The sequence below is a fragment of the Xyrauchen texanus genome, chromosome 13, assembly GCF_025860055.1.
Source record: "Xyrauchen texanus isolate HMW12.3.18 chromosome 13, RBS_HiC_50CHRs, whole genome shotgun sequence".
In the NCBI taxonomy this organism is placed as follows: Eukaryota; Metazoa; Chordata; class Actinopteri; order Cypriniformes; family Catostomidae; genus Xyrauchen; species Xyrauchen texanus.
The window spans coordinates 25,333,938-25,353,197 of record NC_068288.1 but is presented as its reverse complement, the minus strand read 5'-3'; the positions used below and the strand labels follow the sequence as shown (position 1 = coordinate 25,353,197).

Genomic DNA, 19,260 nt, shown 5'->3' with positions numbered 1-19,260 from the left:
CTATACAAACAGATCTAAATCAAGCTGAATGCTGAAATTTAATTAGTTGAAGTTTAAAATCTCAGTAACACGACATCAAGGTTCCATTTGTTAACATTAGTTAACTTGAACTAACAATGAACAATTCTTTTACAGCATTTATTAAAGGTATAGTTCATCCAAAAATGAAAATTCTCTCATCATTTACTCACCATCCCAGATGTGTATGACTTATCTGCTGAACACAATCAAAGATTTTTAGAAGAATATCTCAGCTCTGTAGGTCCATTCCTGTAGGTGCAAGTGAATGGGTGTAAAAAAATGTAAGCTCCAAAATCCACATTAGGGCAGCATAAAAGTACTCCAGACAACTCTGGTGGTTAAATCCATATCTTCTGAAGTGATAGGATAGGTGTGGGTAAGAAACAGATCAATATTTAAGTCATTTATCCATTTATCCACTATTTATCGTTTTTGGTAATTCACTTTATTTGTGCATATTGCCCACCTACTGGGCAGAGAGGAGAATTTATAACAAAAAAGGACATAAATATTGATCTGCGTCTCACCCATGCTTGCCATATTGTGTCTGAACACATGGATTTAACCATTGGAGTCATATAGTTGACTTTTATGCTACCTTTATGTGGATTTTGGAGCGTCACAATTTTGGGGACGGCAGTTCAAGAGAGAGAGAGAAAACATGCGTGCGCACGCACGCACGCAAACACACAGCTGCGTGCGTTTCTCTCTCGAACTGCCGTCCCCGGCACCTCTTTATTCCTCTCCTGGCTGATTGGGCTGATTCAGTGGCAGGTGTCCATCGTTATGGCCCGGCCACGCCCTCCTCCTTGTCACGATTTACTAATACATTATTTAAATCAAAAGTTGTAAATGTTAACATTAGTTAATGCACTATGAACTAACATTGAACAATTGTATTTTTATTAACTAACATACACTAAGATTAATAAATGCTGTACAAAATAAATTGTTAATAGTTTGTTCATGATTCCTTATGCATAAACTATTGTTAACAAATGTAAACTCATTGTAAAGCTTTACCAAAACTTCAGAACTGTTTGTTTTCTCTGGCTGCCGTTCAGTTTCTACAAGTATTCCTTGCTGCAGCTTGCTGAATGTCCAGTTCCTTCTCATTCTCTGTCACGCACACTCTGGGTCTCACTCGGATGGTCTCACGGTTTACGCAGCAGTTCAGATAAAAGTCAGTGAGCGTTTTTGGGCAATGTGAAGAGATACAGCTGCTTGCCCGTATCAGGTCTGGTTCACCACTTGCGGGTTAAGTCTTCATTCTCTGTACAGTAAATCCAATCCTGTGTTTATAAAGCTCGGGACATGCATTGCGCGTAATGAATAAGCATGCGATGCACTGCTCCACGCAATCAGTCTCTGTGTCAGGATGTGCAGTTTACTTGAGTGTGTACCTCCTGAACATTTATATATGCCAGTTTTAGCCACAGAAAGTGGGGGAAAACAGTGGTGAAGTTTTGTCTATTATACAAATGTGCCTGGGTTTGTTCCTGACATTTGCATGTGATTGTAGCAGGTCGAGTAGGAGATCAGTCTTGGGATTTAAGAATTGATATCAAGATCATTCAAATGAAAATTGTGATACATTGGAGAAGGGATATTTTTATCCAGCCAAAAGTCAAAACTCCACTTTTCCATGCAACAAAAGTGCATGGTTATCAATGGCTATCAAGTGACATAAAAAGACACATCTTAAACTACTAAATTGATGAATGTGTTTCTTATAAGATGGTCACAAAGTGAAACAGGACTGTGTGTGAGAGGTAAAGACCTGTAATCTTTATAGTGAGATTGATGGGCTGTCTGTGTGTGTGTGTGTGTGTGTGTGTGTGTGTGTGTGTGTGCATATGCAGAGATACAGTATAATTGTACAAATGTTTGATGATGTCTCTGTGTCTCTCTCTGTAGGAAGTGGAGGTGTTGAAGACACCCCTGAATGGCAGTGCCCAGCCCCTGCTGCCCACATACAGTGCCCTACCCATCATGGCAGGCTTCATCACACCGACACACACTCCAAGCCCTGTCACACTTACACCTGCCACACCCACAACCACCGACTGGAACCAGTACTATTATGTGAGTGTTTTTACATAATATGAGTATGTGTGAGAAAGAGAAGTGAAATGGACTAAAGACAGTCACAGCATGTGTTTTTCCAATAGAGTGTTTGGCTGAAACTGACACCTGACATATGTTATGTCCCCTAAAAGATCATAGAGCTAATTCTGACATAATCTCCCTTTGGGGATATTCTCATAGGTAAAACATAATAAATGAACTGTGCAATGTTTTGTTTTTATTCTAAAAATGCAAAACGGTTCCTTTTAACTAATTAAATATAATTAGCTTTATGAAACAATAGAAGTCTATATGGTATGTCCTCATTTGGCTAGGTGAACACATGTTTGGTGAGTGGTAGGGATTGTTAAACATTTTCCAACCACTGTACAATATAACACAAATCTTGATGCATATTTCTCTATTTAATATATCAGCAGGTATCACAGTATCATAATAGAGCACCACAGTCTATTAAAAAATGAATATTGTGCCTTTCGCAGATTACACACTGTTGCATTCAAAGACAATAGGGGAGAGCATAATAAAATGCGTGGATTTTGAGATGCGTTTTTCAGTTTCAATCTAATTTTCATTCAAAACAGCATCTTAAAATGCGTATTTATGGCACGAGACGCTGAATCGTGACAACCAAAGAGAGAGCCTCCTGTAGAGTCCGTCTAACGCAAGTGCACATACTACAGAGCACATCCTGTAAGGAAGAGTATCCTGCCAGGAACAACTGATGGCACCTTTCTCCCATCACAAAAACATTACCGAGTGCATCTTTAAGTATTATATATAAAATGATCTTTAATTTGGAGCCTCTCACCAAATATTGATTATATGCAATTAATTGCGATAAATTAATCGACACATCATTTAACTTTTTTCAAATAAATATTTTAATCGATTGACAGCCTTAATTTGTATTTATCTTAATATTTTGCTTAAATATATTGATACTATACTTATAATCTACATAGTTGTTCAATCTACCAGTCATTGGTATATTTTTCCATAATTTTAATGCGATTACGTCATTCGCAATGCTCTATGAGATTGTTGTCACTAAAAGACCTCAAGTCTTGTACCTTTGTCTTTTTGTCGATTTTCAAATGTTTTTTTTGCTTCAAATCAAAGTTTGTAATGTTGTGATTCACCTCGGAGCTGGTTGTTTTGGTTCACTGCTTAGAACTCTTTTACGAAGGAGTTTATGAAATCCCTTTGGATAAAATGAATGGGAAAAATACATCCGGAACCAAGATGACTGAAACAGTGGGCGGGCTCTGTTGCACACTATTGGATCGCAACTGAAACTGTACTAAACTGTGCAAAAAAAAAAAAGACCAAGTATGTCCTTGATAGAACGAGTAGCAGCTTAATAGTATGTGGTTTTGCTAACATTGTGGAGACCAAATGAATACGGCTTAATAAACATACTAAATAATGTCTTGATGAACATTTAAAAAAGCAGTGCGAGCGTTAGGTTTAGTAGATAGAAAATATAATTTACTTAGTAGTTGACTTCCATTGACAATTGTTTTAATACTGAGTCAATGGAAAGTCCCCACCATGATCATGCTTTGCCTTTTTGTGTGGAGAAAAACAGAATGAGAGATAAACACCTCTAACTGCACTTCACTGATGGAACAATGGATGCCTTATCATAGTGCAAGAGTCAGGAAATTCCTCAGCCGCAAGTGTGGGCTGAGGGAGTTGGTGTCACTCATTTACTGTATGTCACACACACAAAAAAAAAACCCCATCAGTCATTTATTGTATGTCACACCAAAAATTAAAAAAAAAAAAGCTAAGCGAACAGTGACTAGATGCATCATCAGTCAGGTGACATTTGGTGTAATTTTTCAAGAACAATGTGTAGAACTACTGATATAAATAATCTCTCTCTCTCTCTCTCTCTCTCTCTCTCTCTCTCTCTCACAGAGTCAGGCTCGAGGGCAGAAGCGAGAATACCCCACACTGCCTACACAGGAAGTGACATCAGATGGGGCATATGTAGGCCAGCACTCACAGGGTCTTGGGGGCCAGTACGCCGACTACTACAAAAAGAAGAGGATCTAGTTTGCACGCACGCATACACGCACTCTTCTCTGTACTATGTTGCTGTCGTCATGTCCAGGCCTTAACTCTTAGTCGTGTATTACTGATATTTATAAAGAGATTGTACATTTTATTGTGCGTTAGGAGGTTTGTGCCTCCTCTTTGAACCTTATATGTGGTGAGGGGACTGTTTTTACTTCTGTATTAAACCAGACAGGACCTCTGAAAACGGCAGACTCTGTCTGTCCTGTGTGATACAACGGTACGATGCTTTACGGTAATTGAGATTTAGCTTTTTGTGTTCTGCCTTTTTCGGAGGATTGCCTGTTCACTTCTCTCGCAGGCGGGGGTACCATTCTACTCCAGAGGGGGGTTTGTGTGTCCGTGTTTTCTTTTAAAATGGTCAAGGGCTGACAAAGATATAACAACTCTCAGAAACTAAGATTTTCAAATCATTTTTCGTGACAGGGCAGGGCCATAGATGATGTATATTCTGTGAAATTAGTGTATTTTTTACCGTGCACAGACATTATGAAAATATTACTATTACCACGTCTTGCTTTATGTGTCATATTATCTTAATTATTGATTCTGGGAAGAGTTCAGCTTTCTAGAACTTGCAGGAAACCTATATACTTGTGCGTATATACATGGTTAGCAGCGTTAGGCATTGTTCATATCTTTGATGATTAATCTTTAATGTTTCTCTGTGCATACTGCTGTGTCTGTAGGAAAGATCAGCCATTCTGAATACTGCAGGAGCCATAAAACACAGGCCGCTCGGAGAAGACATGGCTAAGGCAATAACCTCTACTTACTCTGGAGAAACTATGATACAAGGTCACTTTTCTCCCTCGTTGTCCGTGGGGTGACCTTCCCAAACATTCTGAGCTACAATGCTGCCGATGTTGTCTTTTTAATAACAGTAAGAGTAATAATAGATAATATTCTGTTGCTGGAAGTGTGTCAGGGAGGTCAGAGTGGTCATGTACTGGGTTAGACAACTGGCAAACTGCCCTGATACGAACACCCACATGGTAATAATCTAACATAATACCTTTAAATGGGTATTAATGCTTCATTATTCTGACGATTAGTCTTTTTTTTTTTTTATCTTTAGTGGAGGGGGTTTGTATTTTGGTATTTTTGGTTCAATAAAAGTTAAGCTCAATCAACAGCATTAGTGGCATAATGTTGATAACCAAAAATAATGTCATTAAAAAAAAAAGAATAATTATATAGTTATTATACATTTGTTTTTCAAAAACATCAATTGCTTAACAGTAAGATATTGACTTAGTAAGGCACTTGCAATGGAAGTGAATGGGGGACAGTTCATAAACTTTAAAATACACAGCAGTTCAAAAGTAGAGCCAACAGAAATAAATATTACATTTGTTAACATGGTTTTAGTGTGATAAAATTTCTTGCTAGCCTTATCTGTCTAAAGTTAACTGCATGATCACAACTTAGTTGTCATGATACCATAACTGAGGTAAAAATCTTATTAAACTAAAATCATGTTAAAGGAATATTCTGGATTCAATACAAGTTAATCTCATTTGACAACATTTGTGGAATAATGTTGATCACCGCAAAAATTAAATTTTTCGTCGTTCCTTTTCTTTAAAAAAAAAAAAAGCACAGATCGAGGCACTTACAATGGAAGTAAATGGGGCCAATTTTTTAAGGTTAAAATACTCACGGTTTCAAAAGTATTGACACAAGACAAAGTATATGCCTGTAAAAATTATTTGAGTGTGATAAAATCATTTACTAAACTTTTCGGTGTAAAGTTATAGCCAATTATACAACTTCGTTACCATAATGATGGGCATAACAGAAGAATTAATTGAAGTACTTCACATTTCCATGTTTAAACTCTATATATAAACTAATATATATATCTAAATATCAATGAGGGATGTCACACATTTTACGGTAATCAACATTATGCCACAAATGCGGCCCATTGAGCTCAACTTGTCTTGAACCCGGAACGTTATTTTTTTGCTGTGTATTGTACTGCTTACTGGATGGATGCAGTCTTGCCCGCTGAATGTCTTTAAAGGAGCTGTTGTTTGGTTTTGCCACTGGATACTCATCCATTTCTGATTAAGGCTTTGTGCCTTTTTTTTTCCACTCTTTTGAAGTGATTGTCTCTGTTCTTCACTCTCTCAAAAGCCTTTGTCTCACCACAACAGACTGGCAATACATTTAAAGAGGAGGCTCTGTTATTGCGTTCTATTTACGTCACTTTTTTGTGTTATTGATTTACGACTAGGATGAGAAAATCCCAAATATATATTGGTACCTAAAGCTCGAAGTCCCAGTTTGAGCACAAATCAGCACCATTCATAAACACAGAGGCCTTTTTTGTGTGTTGGGAATACTAGAAATGCTGATAACTTAAATGTAAAAAGTAAGCTTTTGGATGTCTGTTTTAAAGGTGCTCCAAGTGATATTTTCATGGAAAAGTAAGCAAAAAATGTTCCTACTCCCTTAAAGGTATTAATGAAATAAGTGTTCCTGAGATATGTCGCCGTCTCTGTGACAGCTGTAGCCTTTATAACAGCAAACAAAAATGTGTCTGCGGACCACATACATGGACGCTCGTCACTTGCGTATTGTGTCACTGTCAAATTTGACAGTCACAGGAACAAACTATGCTGCTCTTTTACTCTGTGTTGGTCTCTAAATTATCTTTGGAGGGTGGGGTTTTGGAATGAGGGGGGCGTGGCCAATTCATCGGCTCAGTCACGTGAAAGCTTCAGAAAGCTAAAATCACTTAAAGCACCTTTAAGTTTGTTTTGTCTTAGTAAATTTGGATTACTTGCTCAAAATGTTTAATTTACAGGGATTATAAAGTGCATGTACTTCTGGTCACCTTCCCACAAGACCTATTCATGTGTCTTCCCCCTCCTGTTAAAAAAAAAAGAAGAAAAAAAAAAAAAAGAGAGCTTAACCCAGTTTAAGCCTAGTCAGGCTGGTTTGTTGGCTGGTTTTAGAGATGTTTTGAATATATTTTGCCTAGGCTGGGAGACCGGTTTAAACCAGCTAAGACCAGCAAACCAACATAGCCTGGTTTATTCTGTTTTCAGCAGGAGCACCACTGCTCCAAAATGAAGGAAAATCTGAAAAGAAAGGTTTGATTTGAATTTTTCCAGTTATTTTCATATGAAGTTTAATAATGAGGGTAGATAATATCTTGATTTGTTTTCTGTTACCATCAAATGGTGAAGGATGAGATATTGTGCCTACTTACATTTCTATTGACTATTGTGTTTCTTGATGGTCAACAACACACCAACGTTCCCCTTGTATTTTAAGTCAAGACTGTACGTATCTTTCAGAACCTGCAAACTGCAAGCTCAATGTGTGAACTTTTCATCTCTGAATGCCATGGATGTGCACCTGTATGTCAAAGCTTTGCAATACTTAAGTGTCCCTTAATAATGTAGGAGGTACAGTCACCTGTTCAAACATGCAGGGGTATCAACCCTAGTTTGCTTTGAATACACATTGCAGCCTGTTTTCCATTTTAAAAGTTGTAGTTTTTTCCACCTTAAATTCAGGTTTTGCAATATTTTTTATCCAAACTCTTATTGATATTGCTTTACTGCGAACACGCTATTTTTAGTAAACAGTGGAATTTAAGCATGCAAATACTGCTGCAATACTTTTTCAGTAGATGTAGAGAGCTCGACAACAAAAAAGGTTATTAATTGTATTTATTTTAATGTGTATTTATGTACATTTATCCCTGTTGGATACAATTTTGTTTGAATTCTTTTTTGATAAAAATTGTTTGGGGTTTTAATTTTGAGCAGACAGATTGTTTTTGCATTCCACATTAAAGGACATGAGAATTATGGTTATTAGATGTTGTCCTTTTTTCCCTAACCATTCTTAATCCCATTGTGTACCACTACAAAGGCGTTGGATATAAAGGCAGTAACATGCATTTCACAATAAAGCCTTCGGTGCAAAACCACACGAAACTTTCACCTGGGAAATGAATAATTTTCCCTTTTCAGTAATCATGTGAGGATTTAGCATAATCAGATAGAAATGAGTGCATCTTTGAATACTTAGCCACTCTTAAGTGATATGAATAATGGCGAAGGCTTTTAAGCACTTTAAAACAATAACAAACTTCAACAGAATCCATCTTTCAGACATGGACAAGTTCTTGAACAGAAATCAGTTCATTTGCATTTAATTGCATTTCGATAAAAAAAAAAAGGAACAGATAAAATACAAATGTATTTTTAGATGTAAATGGTTACTTCAGTTTATGAAAGTTAGCCCAGAGGATGACTTGCACAAAGATGTGGCTGATGTCAGAGATATTTCAAGATCTCTACTGTCCCCTAGTGCCGCATGTCGGCATTTCACTGAAGCAATGTTCCCCCTTGATGCATATCCATATAACATCCTTCGACATGCAGCTCTCTCTTCAGTTTTCCGTGGCAAATGTGATGCTCTGAGAGCAAGTTATTTGAATGACAACACGGTGCACACTGTTTCAAAGTTCAGTAATCCAGCGCGTCTGGAATTCCAGACATGCTCCATGGAGGAGGACAGCTGTTCGCTCACGGTTTAGCCAAGTCGCATTCTCTCACATATAATCGAAGGCACAGTCTTTGAGCGTTTACCATACTTAACACGTCAATCGTCTCACAAGAAGGGGCATAATCCACTCAACATTCACTCATCAAAGCTCCAAATGTCCAACCACACATGTAAATCTACATTCTGACAGGTTCCTCATCTTCCAAAGAAAACAAAAGTCCTCTCTTGACCTCAACAGGGTTCAGTTCTCAGCGGTGGGCTGTCATTGCACATGCCTTATTGGTGGGTTTGAGTGGATTCCATACAGCGCTGTAATGCACCTTGGGAATAATGGGTCGTTCATACATGCAACATGGTGACAGGTCTGTGACACTGAGGCACAATACGAAGCAGTCAACAGTATAACCGTAAGCATGGACATGTTCCAATTCTCCTCTTTCACCCATGCTTGGTCTGCATTAGAATTTGAAGACAAATAGGAGCAAATCAAGTGTCTGGCTGTTACATTTTTGACATTCAGAGAAAGGCTGGGCAGCGTTCAACTGTTTGCTTCGGTGGTTCTGGCAGGTTTATTTGCTATTTGTAATTCAAATGTCCAGCAGTTTATCTAGAAGTTCATTGCATGTGGGATACAGTAAGAAGGAGAAAATATATATAAAAGAGTGCTACACTGCACAGTTATACGCCTTTTTTTTTTCTTTTTTGTAGTGGCTTTGTTGATGAACCGTCAACTGGGACATTCTCTTGCAAGGCGGAATCTGTGTCCCATTTTATTCCATTGTTACTGATTGTCGATCATCAGCTGAAAGGCGGCAATCAGGCCTTTGAAGTCGATCCTTTTTTCAGGCGTCGCCTCCCAGCATCTCCTCATCAGATTGTACAACTGTCAAAATACAAAGTGCTCAATGAGAACGTGCTGGGAGTGCAGCACATACCTGATCTGTTTAAACATCGAATAATTCACCACTATAAAATAAGTATAATAATTCTACATTCCAAGGTTTCCTAACCTGGGGCTTGCGGAACTGCAGGGAATTAATTAGAAATGTCAAATGAAATAAAACTGTCTAATATAAGGTTAACGTACAAATGGATGTAAATGAGAACTACTGAAACAGAACACTTATTTTGTCATTAAAATGATAAAATTTGTTGGAATTATTTGTAGAATTTGCAAAGATTCTTTCTATTTTGCCAATTTGTTACATTTACCAAAAGTTGAAAGGATTATTCCTATCTGTGGCATGCTGTCTGTTCCCATTTTTGACTAGCCTGACAATTAAAAACAAATGCTTGACAAACTTTCCCCCTAGACTTCCACTATAATTGCGTTTCTGTCAAGAATCGCTAAGTATTATAATTGTAAAAAATAAATAAACAAAAATTCCTTTTGCATTACTTAAAGACTCATGGGGGGTTACACTTAAGTAAAAACTTTAGGTCATAGGGGTCATATGTAAATGCCAAGAACCCCCAAATATGACATCCCACATATGAGGGGCCCCTTCCTACAATATTAAGGCAATTAATATGTATGAAGACTCATTTATATAACACACATTGTAAAGACAGAGATAACAGTTAGAAATAAATAGCTTTTTCCCACAAAACTATATGCAGATTTGTTTTTATTCCTTACGGATAAAAACGGCGGCTAATAAGCCGTTTTTATTAACAAATAAATAATCATGGTCAATGTCATGATTTCCAACTAGTCTTTAGAAAGCAAAACGAACATTTATCAATGTCAAATTCAGTAAATGTAACAAATAATGAAAAAAAAACTAAAACAAATATGTAACACTTGATAATAGGCAATTTACAAAGTAGTAAGAATTTTGAAGTTATGACATCAAACTACATTACCCTTTCTGAGCAGCCGTCTGGCTTTGGAAGTCTCTTTCCCTCCTCGAGGACTTTGACCAATCGGGTGACAGTCATTTGGCCATGTGTTGGACCAATCATTTTGAGGAACACCTATGTGGGATTGGCGCAGAGTAGAATCACTGGACTGAGATGTTAAAAACCAACCTTTTCTGTTCTACCAACCAATATTGAACCCCTTACAGTGCTTTCAGTGGGTGAAAAGCTATTGTATATTGTGCAATTGTGTTGGGAAAAACAGACAAATCCTTCAAACCTAAATGCAAACGTTTCCTCCAAAAGTGGCAAAAAGAAGAAAAATGGGGTTGGTTTACACGGATATCTACTTAAACCTTCGGGTAAGACATCTGCCACTGTGGGCACAGACTGGCACCATCTGCCACACTCAGAGAAAGGGAGATGAACCAGATTCACTAGTACCCACTAAACAAGGACTTCTTTCAGCCTTGTGTAATGAACATGGGTGTCTAAAATACTATTAAAAGTACTCCGTTCTGCTTCATAAAATAGCCTGTATTGCCCTCCTACTGTTAACAATCAAATACTGAATTAGAAATGCAATCAATATGGAAATAATTACATAAATAAGCCTGTCCAATGAGTGACAGTGCGGCTGTGACATTGTGTGGAGTTGCTGAGAGGAGGCTCAATTGCAGAATGTTAAAAACTGTCAGGCTCCATCTTTTGCCCATACAATAAAAGTGCAAATATTCTGCATAGCATCTCCTTTTGTGTTGCACAGAAGAAAGTAATTCATATAGGTTTGGAACAACATCAGGGAAAGTAAATCATGACAGAATTTTCATTTTTGGGTGAACTATCCATTTAAGAAATAAAGTGAAAAGGGATGGTGGGGCATATGTTACTGTTTACTTAAAGAAAATATGATAAAAGCAATGAGGTCATTTAAAAGTATCTGGCCACTCACCGACATTGGGCTGCATGAGGCATCGCAGTACGTGAGGAGCTCATACATGGTCACTCCAAAAGACCAGACGTCAGATGCCCTGTAAAACTTGCAATGGATCAGACACTCTGGAGCATACCTAGTAAAAAACAAGGGAACAAATCCTTACATGATGGATTTCCCAGCAACAGAGAAGGGCATTTCATAATTATATGTAATACAATAACTTATGATGGTACATCGCATCACTGGCCCCAAACATTCCGTACTAGATTTCGGAGATACTATCTTTGCAGTCCAGAAGTACATATCATTGGAGCTTACCAGAACACTGGACTGTCCAGATCGTCTTTCACAGTGTAGTAACCCTCATTATCCTTAATGCTTTTTGTCAGTCCAAAGTCTCCAATCTTCACCGTGCCTTCATTCTCCACCAGAACATTCCGAGCAGCCAGATCTCTGTGGATGTAATTACGAGAGCCAAGGTAGTCCATGCCCTAGAGTAAAAAATCAGAAAACAGCATGGATGAGCATTGAGTAACACTGCAGTCTTAATAGTGCAACATTGTACATTACAAGCAAAACACAGGGGCTTAGAATTGCAAATCATGAGATCATTGTAATGATGAAACAAACAATACAAATCCTCTCTAATATTAAGTTCCACGATAATCTAATGTATACTGATGGGTCAATATATCAGCCAATACTGGGCCATTTTTAGATTTCCTGCACTGGCTGATTGGATAATTAACAGATTTGGTGGTTCCACTAGCGTTAGTTCCAAAAGTCTTGTTAACAAACATGTTTATATAAAATTTGTAAACTTAATAAAAAAATAAATAATTCAAAATCCAATAAAAATTTGACTACAGAAAAGGTTATAAATAAATATATATATATATATATCTCTCCTATATTTACATATGCCTACACTGGTGGTCAAAGTTTGGAATAATGTACATATTTTGCAGTTTTGTAAGGAAATTGCTACTTTAATTCACCAAAGTGGCATTCAATTGAGCACAATGTATAGCCAGGACATTACAAATTACTGATGTAAAAAACAGCACCATCACTATTTTAAAAAGTCATTTTTTATCAAATCTAGACAGTCTCCATTTCCAGCAGTCATCACTCCAACACCTTATCCTTGAGTAATCATGCTAAATTGCTAATTTGGTACTGGAAAATCACTTGCCATTATATCAAAGGCAATTTGGTTCATTAAATGAAGCTTAACATTGTCTTTGTGTTTGAGTTGCTACAGTATGCAATAGACTGGCATGTCTTATGGTCAATATTAGGTCAAAAATGGCAAAAAAGAAATAGCTTTCTCTAGAAACTCATCAGTCAATCATTGTTTTGAGGAATGAAGGCTATATAATGCTTGAAATTAAGAAAATGAAGATTTCATAAAAAGGTGTACACTACAGTCTTCAAAGACAAAGGACAACTGGCTCTAACAAGGACCAAAAGAGATGTGGAAGCCCAGATGTACAACTAAACAAGAGAGGATAAGCACATCAGAGTTTCTAGATTGAGAAATTGACGCCTCGCATGTCCTCAGCTGACAGCTTCATTGAATTCTACCCACTCAACACCAGCTTCTTGTACAACAGTAAAAAGAATCAGAATCAGCTTTAGGCTGCGTCTCATTTCTCCCCCTTACCCCTTCCCCCTTCCCCTTACCCCTCCCCCCTCGGTTTTGCGCGTTCATGTGAGGTGAAGTGGCGTCTCAATTCTCATTTTGATTAAGGGCTAGGGCCAAGGCGTAGGGCTACATAGCCCTTGAAACGAAGTTTCTGGGAGAACTACACTTCAAAGAGAGGGGTTACAACGTATGAATTTCTCAATAGTGCCGGCATCAAACTTTTTTCATGGCTGAACGGCGAACTGAGTCGCACAAATGTAAGTATTTTCAGCAGTTTAATTGATGTTATAATTATGACACACGTGTTTTATGATACTTTTAATAAAATGTTCAAGCGGTTTTAATTGTAATGTTTTTGTTTTGAATTGCTATTTAACTGCCAGCTAGCAGTTATGCGCCATTTGTCGAGCTGAGCTATCTGATAATCCTTGACATGACACTTCATATTTATGTTTTTTAGTTGAAATCAGTGTGAAGTGATGACGGCATCTTCGTTTGTTTATGTCAGCGCTTGTCGCCTCTGTTGACGTAGCAGCCTGCTAGTGGCAAGGGAAGGTGACGCAAAGGGTAATCAAGTGGCGTCTCATTTCTTAGAGTACGTTCTTACCCCTACCCTCCTTCACTCGATATTGAGGGCCAAGGGGAAGATGCAGACAAAGGGGGAGGGGTCAGGGGGAGAAATGAGATTGGCCCTTATTGCCAAGTATGCTTACACATACAAGGAATTTGTCTCGGTGACAGGAGCTTCCAGTGCACAACAATACAAAAACAGCAGTAAGACATAGATAATAATGAAAAAAATAATTATACACATACATACACACACACACACACACACACACACACACACACACACACACACACACACAGACACAGACACCTAAAGGATTATTAGGAACACCATACTAATACTGCGTCTGACCCCCTTTCGCCTTCAGAACTGCCTTAATTCTACGTGGCATTGATTCAACAAGGTGCTGAAAGCATTCTTTAGAAATGTTGGCCCATATTGATAGGATAGCATCTTGCAGTTGATGGAGATTTGTGGGATGCACATGCAGAGCACGAAGTTCCCGTTCCACCACATCCCAAAGATGCTCTATTGGGTTGAGATCTGGTGACTGTGGGGGCCATTTTAGTACAGTGAACTCATTGTCATGTTCAAGAAACCAATTTGAAATGATTTGAGCTTTGTGACATGGTGCATTATCCTGCTGGAAGTAGCCATCAGAGGATGGGTGCATGGTGGCCATAAAGGGATGGACATGGTCAGAAACAATGCTCAGGTAGGCCGTGGCATTTAAACGATGCCCAATTGGCACTAAGGGGCCTAAAGTGTGCCAAGAAAACATCCCCACACCATTACACCACCACCACCAGCCTGCACAGTGGTAACAAGGCATGATGGATCCATGTTCTCATTCTGTTTACGCCAAATTCTGACTCTACCATCTGAATGTCTCAACAGAAATCGAGACTCATCAGACCAGGCAACATTTTTCCAGTCTTCAACTGTCCAATTTTGGTGAGCTCTTGCAAATTGTAGCCTCTTTTTCCTATTTGTAGTGGAGATGAGTGGTACCCGGTGGGTTCTTCTGCTGTTGTAGCCCATCCGCCTCAAGGTTGTGCGTGTTGTGGCTTCACAAATGCTTTGCTGCATACCTCGGTTGTAGCGAGTGGTTATTTCAGGCAAAGTTGCTCTTCTATCAGCTTGAATCAGTCGGCCCATTCTCCTCTGACCTCTAGCATCAACAAGGCATTTTCAGCCCACAGGACTGCCGCATACTGGATGTTTTTCCTTTTCACACCATTCTTTGTAAACCCTAGAAATGGTTGTGCGTGAAAATCCCAGTAACTGAGCAGATTGTGAAATACTCATACCGGCCCGTCTGGCACCAACAACCATGCCACGCTCAAAATTGCTTAAATCACCTTTCTTTCCCATTCTGACATTCAGTTTGGAGTTCAGGAGATTGTCTTGACCAGGACCACACCCCTAAATGCATTGAAGCAACTGCCATGTGATTGGTTGATTAGATAATTGCATTAATGATAAATTGAACAGGTGTTCCTAATAATCCTTTAGGTGAGTGTACATACATAGACTTAGTGCAATTCTAATACAAATCTGTTATGTACAGTGCAATTATTTTATTTTTCTCCAGAGGAATGAAATAGCAGAAGAGAAGAGGTAGATGTATTGGATAAATATAAAAAAGACGAAACTGTGTATTGCAAATAATTATTCTCAATGGGGAAATTTTTACTTGCACCCGGAGAAGCCACTTTGACACTTTTGTGGGATCAGCTAGACTGTAAGGTGCGTGAGAAGCCCGACAAGACAGGACACATCTATGGCAAGTGTTACAGGAAGCGTGGGGTAAAATGTCACCCGAGTATCTAGACAAACTGACAGCTAGAATGCTTTAAGAATTCTGAGCATTTTATTCAAACTGTAATAGTAATTTTTCACATTATTAATGTCCTGACTATACATTGTGATCAGTTGAATGCCACTTTGGTGAATAAAAGTACCAATTTCTTTCCACAAGAACAAAATCTGTACATTATTCCAAACCTTTGGCCGCCGGTTTGTGTGTACATGCATGCAAATATTTACACATATTTGTACGTATACAACACCATGTTAAAAAATTTTGTTACCTGGCAGATCTGTACAGCATAGTTGAGAACAGTTTTCAGGTCTATATGAGCTTTGTTTCTGGGGAGGTATTCCTTCAGACTGCCCGCTGGCAAAAACTCCATAATCAGCTTAATGGATTTGCCACCTTAAAACAATGAGATATTTGCTCAACGGACACATGCGTTTAATATCTAGACATCCAGTACTAACAAGCATTACAAATGTATAATATTCACTGTGTTCAGAATTGTGATTTACCCTCTTCATGGCAGATGCCCTTATATTTGACGATGTTCTCATGGTAAAGTTCTCTCAGGATGTGAATCTCACACCACAGGTTGCTGCTCTGCTCTTCTCTGTTCTCTGGCTTTAGAGATTTTACGGCCACTAGTTCTCCTGTCCGATCTCCTCGTGGGTCATACCGACACAACTCCACCTTCCCAAAATGACCCTGAACACACACATTTACACAGATGAATCCCAGTCAAACCGGGTGATGGCCAGTAAAATAACTATATTGTCCTTGATGACTATAAAGACACATCACACGGTGTAAATACCTCTCCAAGGTCTCTGATCTTTTTGAGGAATCTCTTCTCAAACACTGTTGGGTCCACCTCTAGTGAGCGAACTGGCTGAATGGAGGGGTCTGGGGAAAACACAATCATTGGATTAAATACCCAAATCATACACATTGATCGGAACAAATAATAGAAATCTAGATTTTCCTTACTCTTTTGAAAAGAAAAAGAAAAAAGAAGGAATTTGATGTACAATCTTAATGCTTATTATGTCACAAGCATATGAGCAGATTTAAATATTCTCATATACATATCAAAGCCAATTCTTTATTAAGCAACTTCTCACCATGATGTACAATGTAAAAAAAATAATAATAATCTGAGTTTTACAAAACATCTAATTTTGAAAAAGCTTCAAGAATGAAGAAAATCCAATTATCACGTTTGCGTTGTATTCCAACAGGACCATCAGTACTATCACAAGATAAGACTGTAGGACTTGGTATTTGACCACAAGGGGGCAGGACTGAGAGCACTAATCTTACAAACTTAAATGGAACCCAGTTTGGTAAACAGTTAATATAAGCTGAAATTCCCCTTTTTTTTTATCAGTCTTTCTTTTCAGACTGATAAAAAGAAAACATAAAAAGGCATTTTGACATTTTTACACTTGTGTATATTTGTCTTCATACACAAGTTGTTTTTGCTCTGTCATTTCTTACTCTGTTTTTCCACCATGTCAATGTCTCTGACAATGGCCCTGAAGAAGGGTCTCTGGTGGGGGTCATAGGTCATACAGTGGGTCATGAGCTTGGCCAGTTCCTCACAGTCTGGGGAGGCCAACTGGCACTGTGCTGCATAAAACCTCTCTTTCTGCTCAGAGACAAAGATAAATGCACCATCAACAACAAGTACATTATCAAGCACATTATTCAAATAAATAAACAGGTTACACGTTCATGATTAGAAGTGTCTTTTTTCAAAAGGACTATACATTTCTTAGGTGTTAAAACCTACAAAGAAAAAAAGAAAACACGTTTCAGTTAGAACATGTGTAATGCTGTTGTTACCTCTGTCAGTTTCTTGTCCTTGAGGGGTATTTCCCCATTATAACAGATCTCCCACAGAGTTGTGCCAAAGCCCCACTTATCTGCTGCTACGCTCAGATTAGCTGTGTCCTGTACACACTCAGGAGCAATCCAAGGAATCCTGTCCACACACTCTGTAGACACACACACAGTGAGTGCACTGCCATACAATTCGACCTTGACATGAACTAAAAAACCTAAGACATAATTTAGTGGGGGAATAATTCTCATTTTAAGGGCTTTCTACAAATATCTAATCATTCAAAAACACACGTTTTTTGTTTTTGTTTCTTTGCCTATAAAGGGCATGTCATTTAATACGGTTGGCAACTGTTAGCACTTTTCTTGTATCCTATCTGTGCTTCAGTTCCTTTCATTGCCCCTTTCACTCCTGTTTTACGCCCCCCAAAAAAAAACACAACCAGTCTTTCCTGTAACAGTCCCTGGCAAAGAAAGAGCTTCTCTGGTCTATGAAGTGCTTCAGGGAGTTGAGGTGGACCTCAGCCAACAAAATTCCTGTCAGTTATGGTATCTTTTCCGAGCAGTCCATTTTCAGTTCACTAAATCCAGGCTATCAAATACAGAACACTCTCTGGGATGTTTTACACTGGAAATGCACATGATTGTGTGTTTTAATAAAAATAAAAAAACAATTAAAATCACGTTTCATCTCTTTTATATTACAAGATGATGATGTAGATATATCATCTCAAAGTCTCTCACCCTTAAGGCTGCTGTGATGACGAAACAGTAAGAAAGTCTTAGTAATTTTGTAATAATGTGTGTATGAAGGCTGCATTAAGGCTATAATAATGCCATTGTCTAGGATGATGTGTAAATGAATTGATAATGTGGTCATAATGCCTGTATTAAAATTGATAAATTGTTAATAAAGTGGTCATAAAGTCTGTATGAGCATTTATAGCATGTTAAAATAATGGTCATAATGCCTCGATGAAGGTTGAATAAATTAAGATATGAAGGTTTATATCATGTTAATAATGGCAAATGTCAAAATGCCTGTATGAGGTTTATAGCATGTTAATAAAAGTGGTCACAAAGCATGTATGAGGTTTATAAGCATGTGAATATAATGGTCATGATGCCTGTATGAAGGTTGATATCATTTTAATAAAGTGGTCATAATGCCTGATGAAGGTTTATAACTTGTTAATATAAATGGTCATAATTGCATGTATGACGTTTTAAATTATGTTAATAAAGTGGTCAATATGCCTGTATGAGGTTTATAACATGTAAATAAAAGTGGTCAAAATGCCTGTGTGAGGTTTAAAGCCTTTTAATATAATGGTCATAATGTCTGTTTGACGGTTTATAGCATGTTAACAATGGTCAAAATGCCTGTATGAATTTTGATAACATATATGAAGGTCTATTAATTTTATAGCGTGTTATTAAGGATCATAATTGCTCATAATAAATCTCTCACCCTCTCTGCTGAGTACAGTAATGGGTATGCCGGGGTCACTCAGTTTGATGAATGCTCCTCCCTCTTCATTCAGCCCATCTCGTGCCACCAGAATGTTCTTGCTACACACATATCCATGAACCAGCTTCTTATCCTCCTGCATGATACAAACACACAGCAGTTATTCAGATACAATATATTCTGATTGTATAACACTACATATAACTTTTTGTAATATGCTATATATTGCTAAACATATATATATACACATATACACACACACACACACACACACACATACACACATACTTATACACATATATATATATATATATATATATATATATATATATATATATATATATATATATATATATATATATATATATATATACACATTTACATA

The 19,260-nt window shown here is 37.8% G+C and overlaps 2 protein-coding genes across 2 annotated transcripts in view; one reads left to right on the top strand and one right to left on the bottom strand.

Moving 5' to 3' along the window:
• LOC127654086 (ribonucleoprotein PTB-binding 2-like) overlaps positions 1 to 4,401 on the top strand; it is a 117,026-nt gene extending 112,625 nt beyond the window's left edge. Inside the window, exons 14-15 of the mRNA XM_052141071.1 lie at positions 1,939 to 2,106; positions 4,036 to 4,401. Of these exons, the coding sequence (XP_051997031.1) occupies positions 1,939 to 2,106; positions 4,036 to 4,173 (306 nt within the window). The 3' untranslated portion in view covers positions 4,174 to 4,401. The remainder of the gene's footprint in view (positions 1 to 1,938; positions 2,107 to 4,035) is intronic.
• Positions 4,402 to 4,594: 193 nt separating this feature from the next.
• Positions 4,595 to 19,260, bottom strand: part of LOC127654094 (tyrosine-protein kinase JAK1) — a 45,184-nt gene continuing 30,518 nt past the window's right edge. The window contains exons 15-24 of the mRNA XM_052141083.1: positions 18,876 to 19,011; positions 17,408 to 17,559; positions 17,060 to 17,210; positions 16,377 to 16,465; positions 16,075 to 16,267; positions 15,837 to 15,961; positions 11,843 to 12,015; positions 11,540 to 11,657; positions 10,594 to 10,704; positions 4,595 to 9,610 (exon numbers count right to left, since the gene is read on the bottom strand). Of these exons, the coding sequence (XP_051997043.1) occupies positions 9,509 to 9,610; positions 10,594 to 10,704; positions 11,540 to 11,657; positions 11,843 to 12,015; positions 15,837 to 15,961; positions 16,075 to 16,267; positions 16,377 to 16,465; positions 17,060 to 17,210; positions 17,408 to 17,559; positions 18,876 to 19,011 (1,350 nt within the window). The 3' untranslated portion in view covers positions 4,595 to 9,508. The remainder of the gene's footprint in view (positions 9,611 to 10,593; positions 10,705 to 11,539; positions 11,658 to 11,842; positions 12,016 to 15,836; positions 15,962 to 16,074; positions 16,268 to 16,376; positions 16,466 to 17,059; positions 17,211 to 17,407; positions 17,560 to 18,875; positions 19,012 to 19,260) is intronic.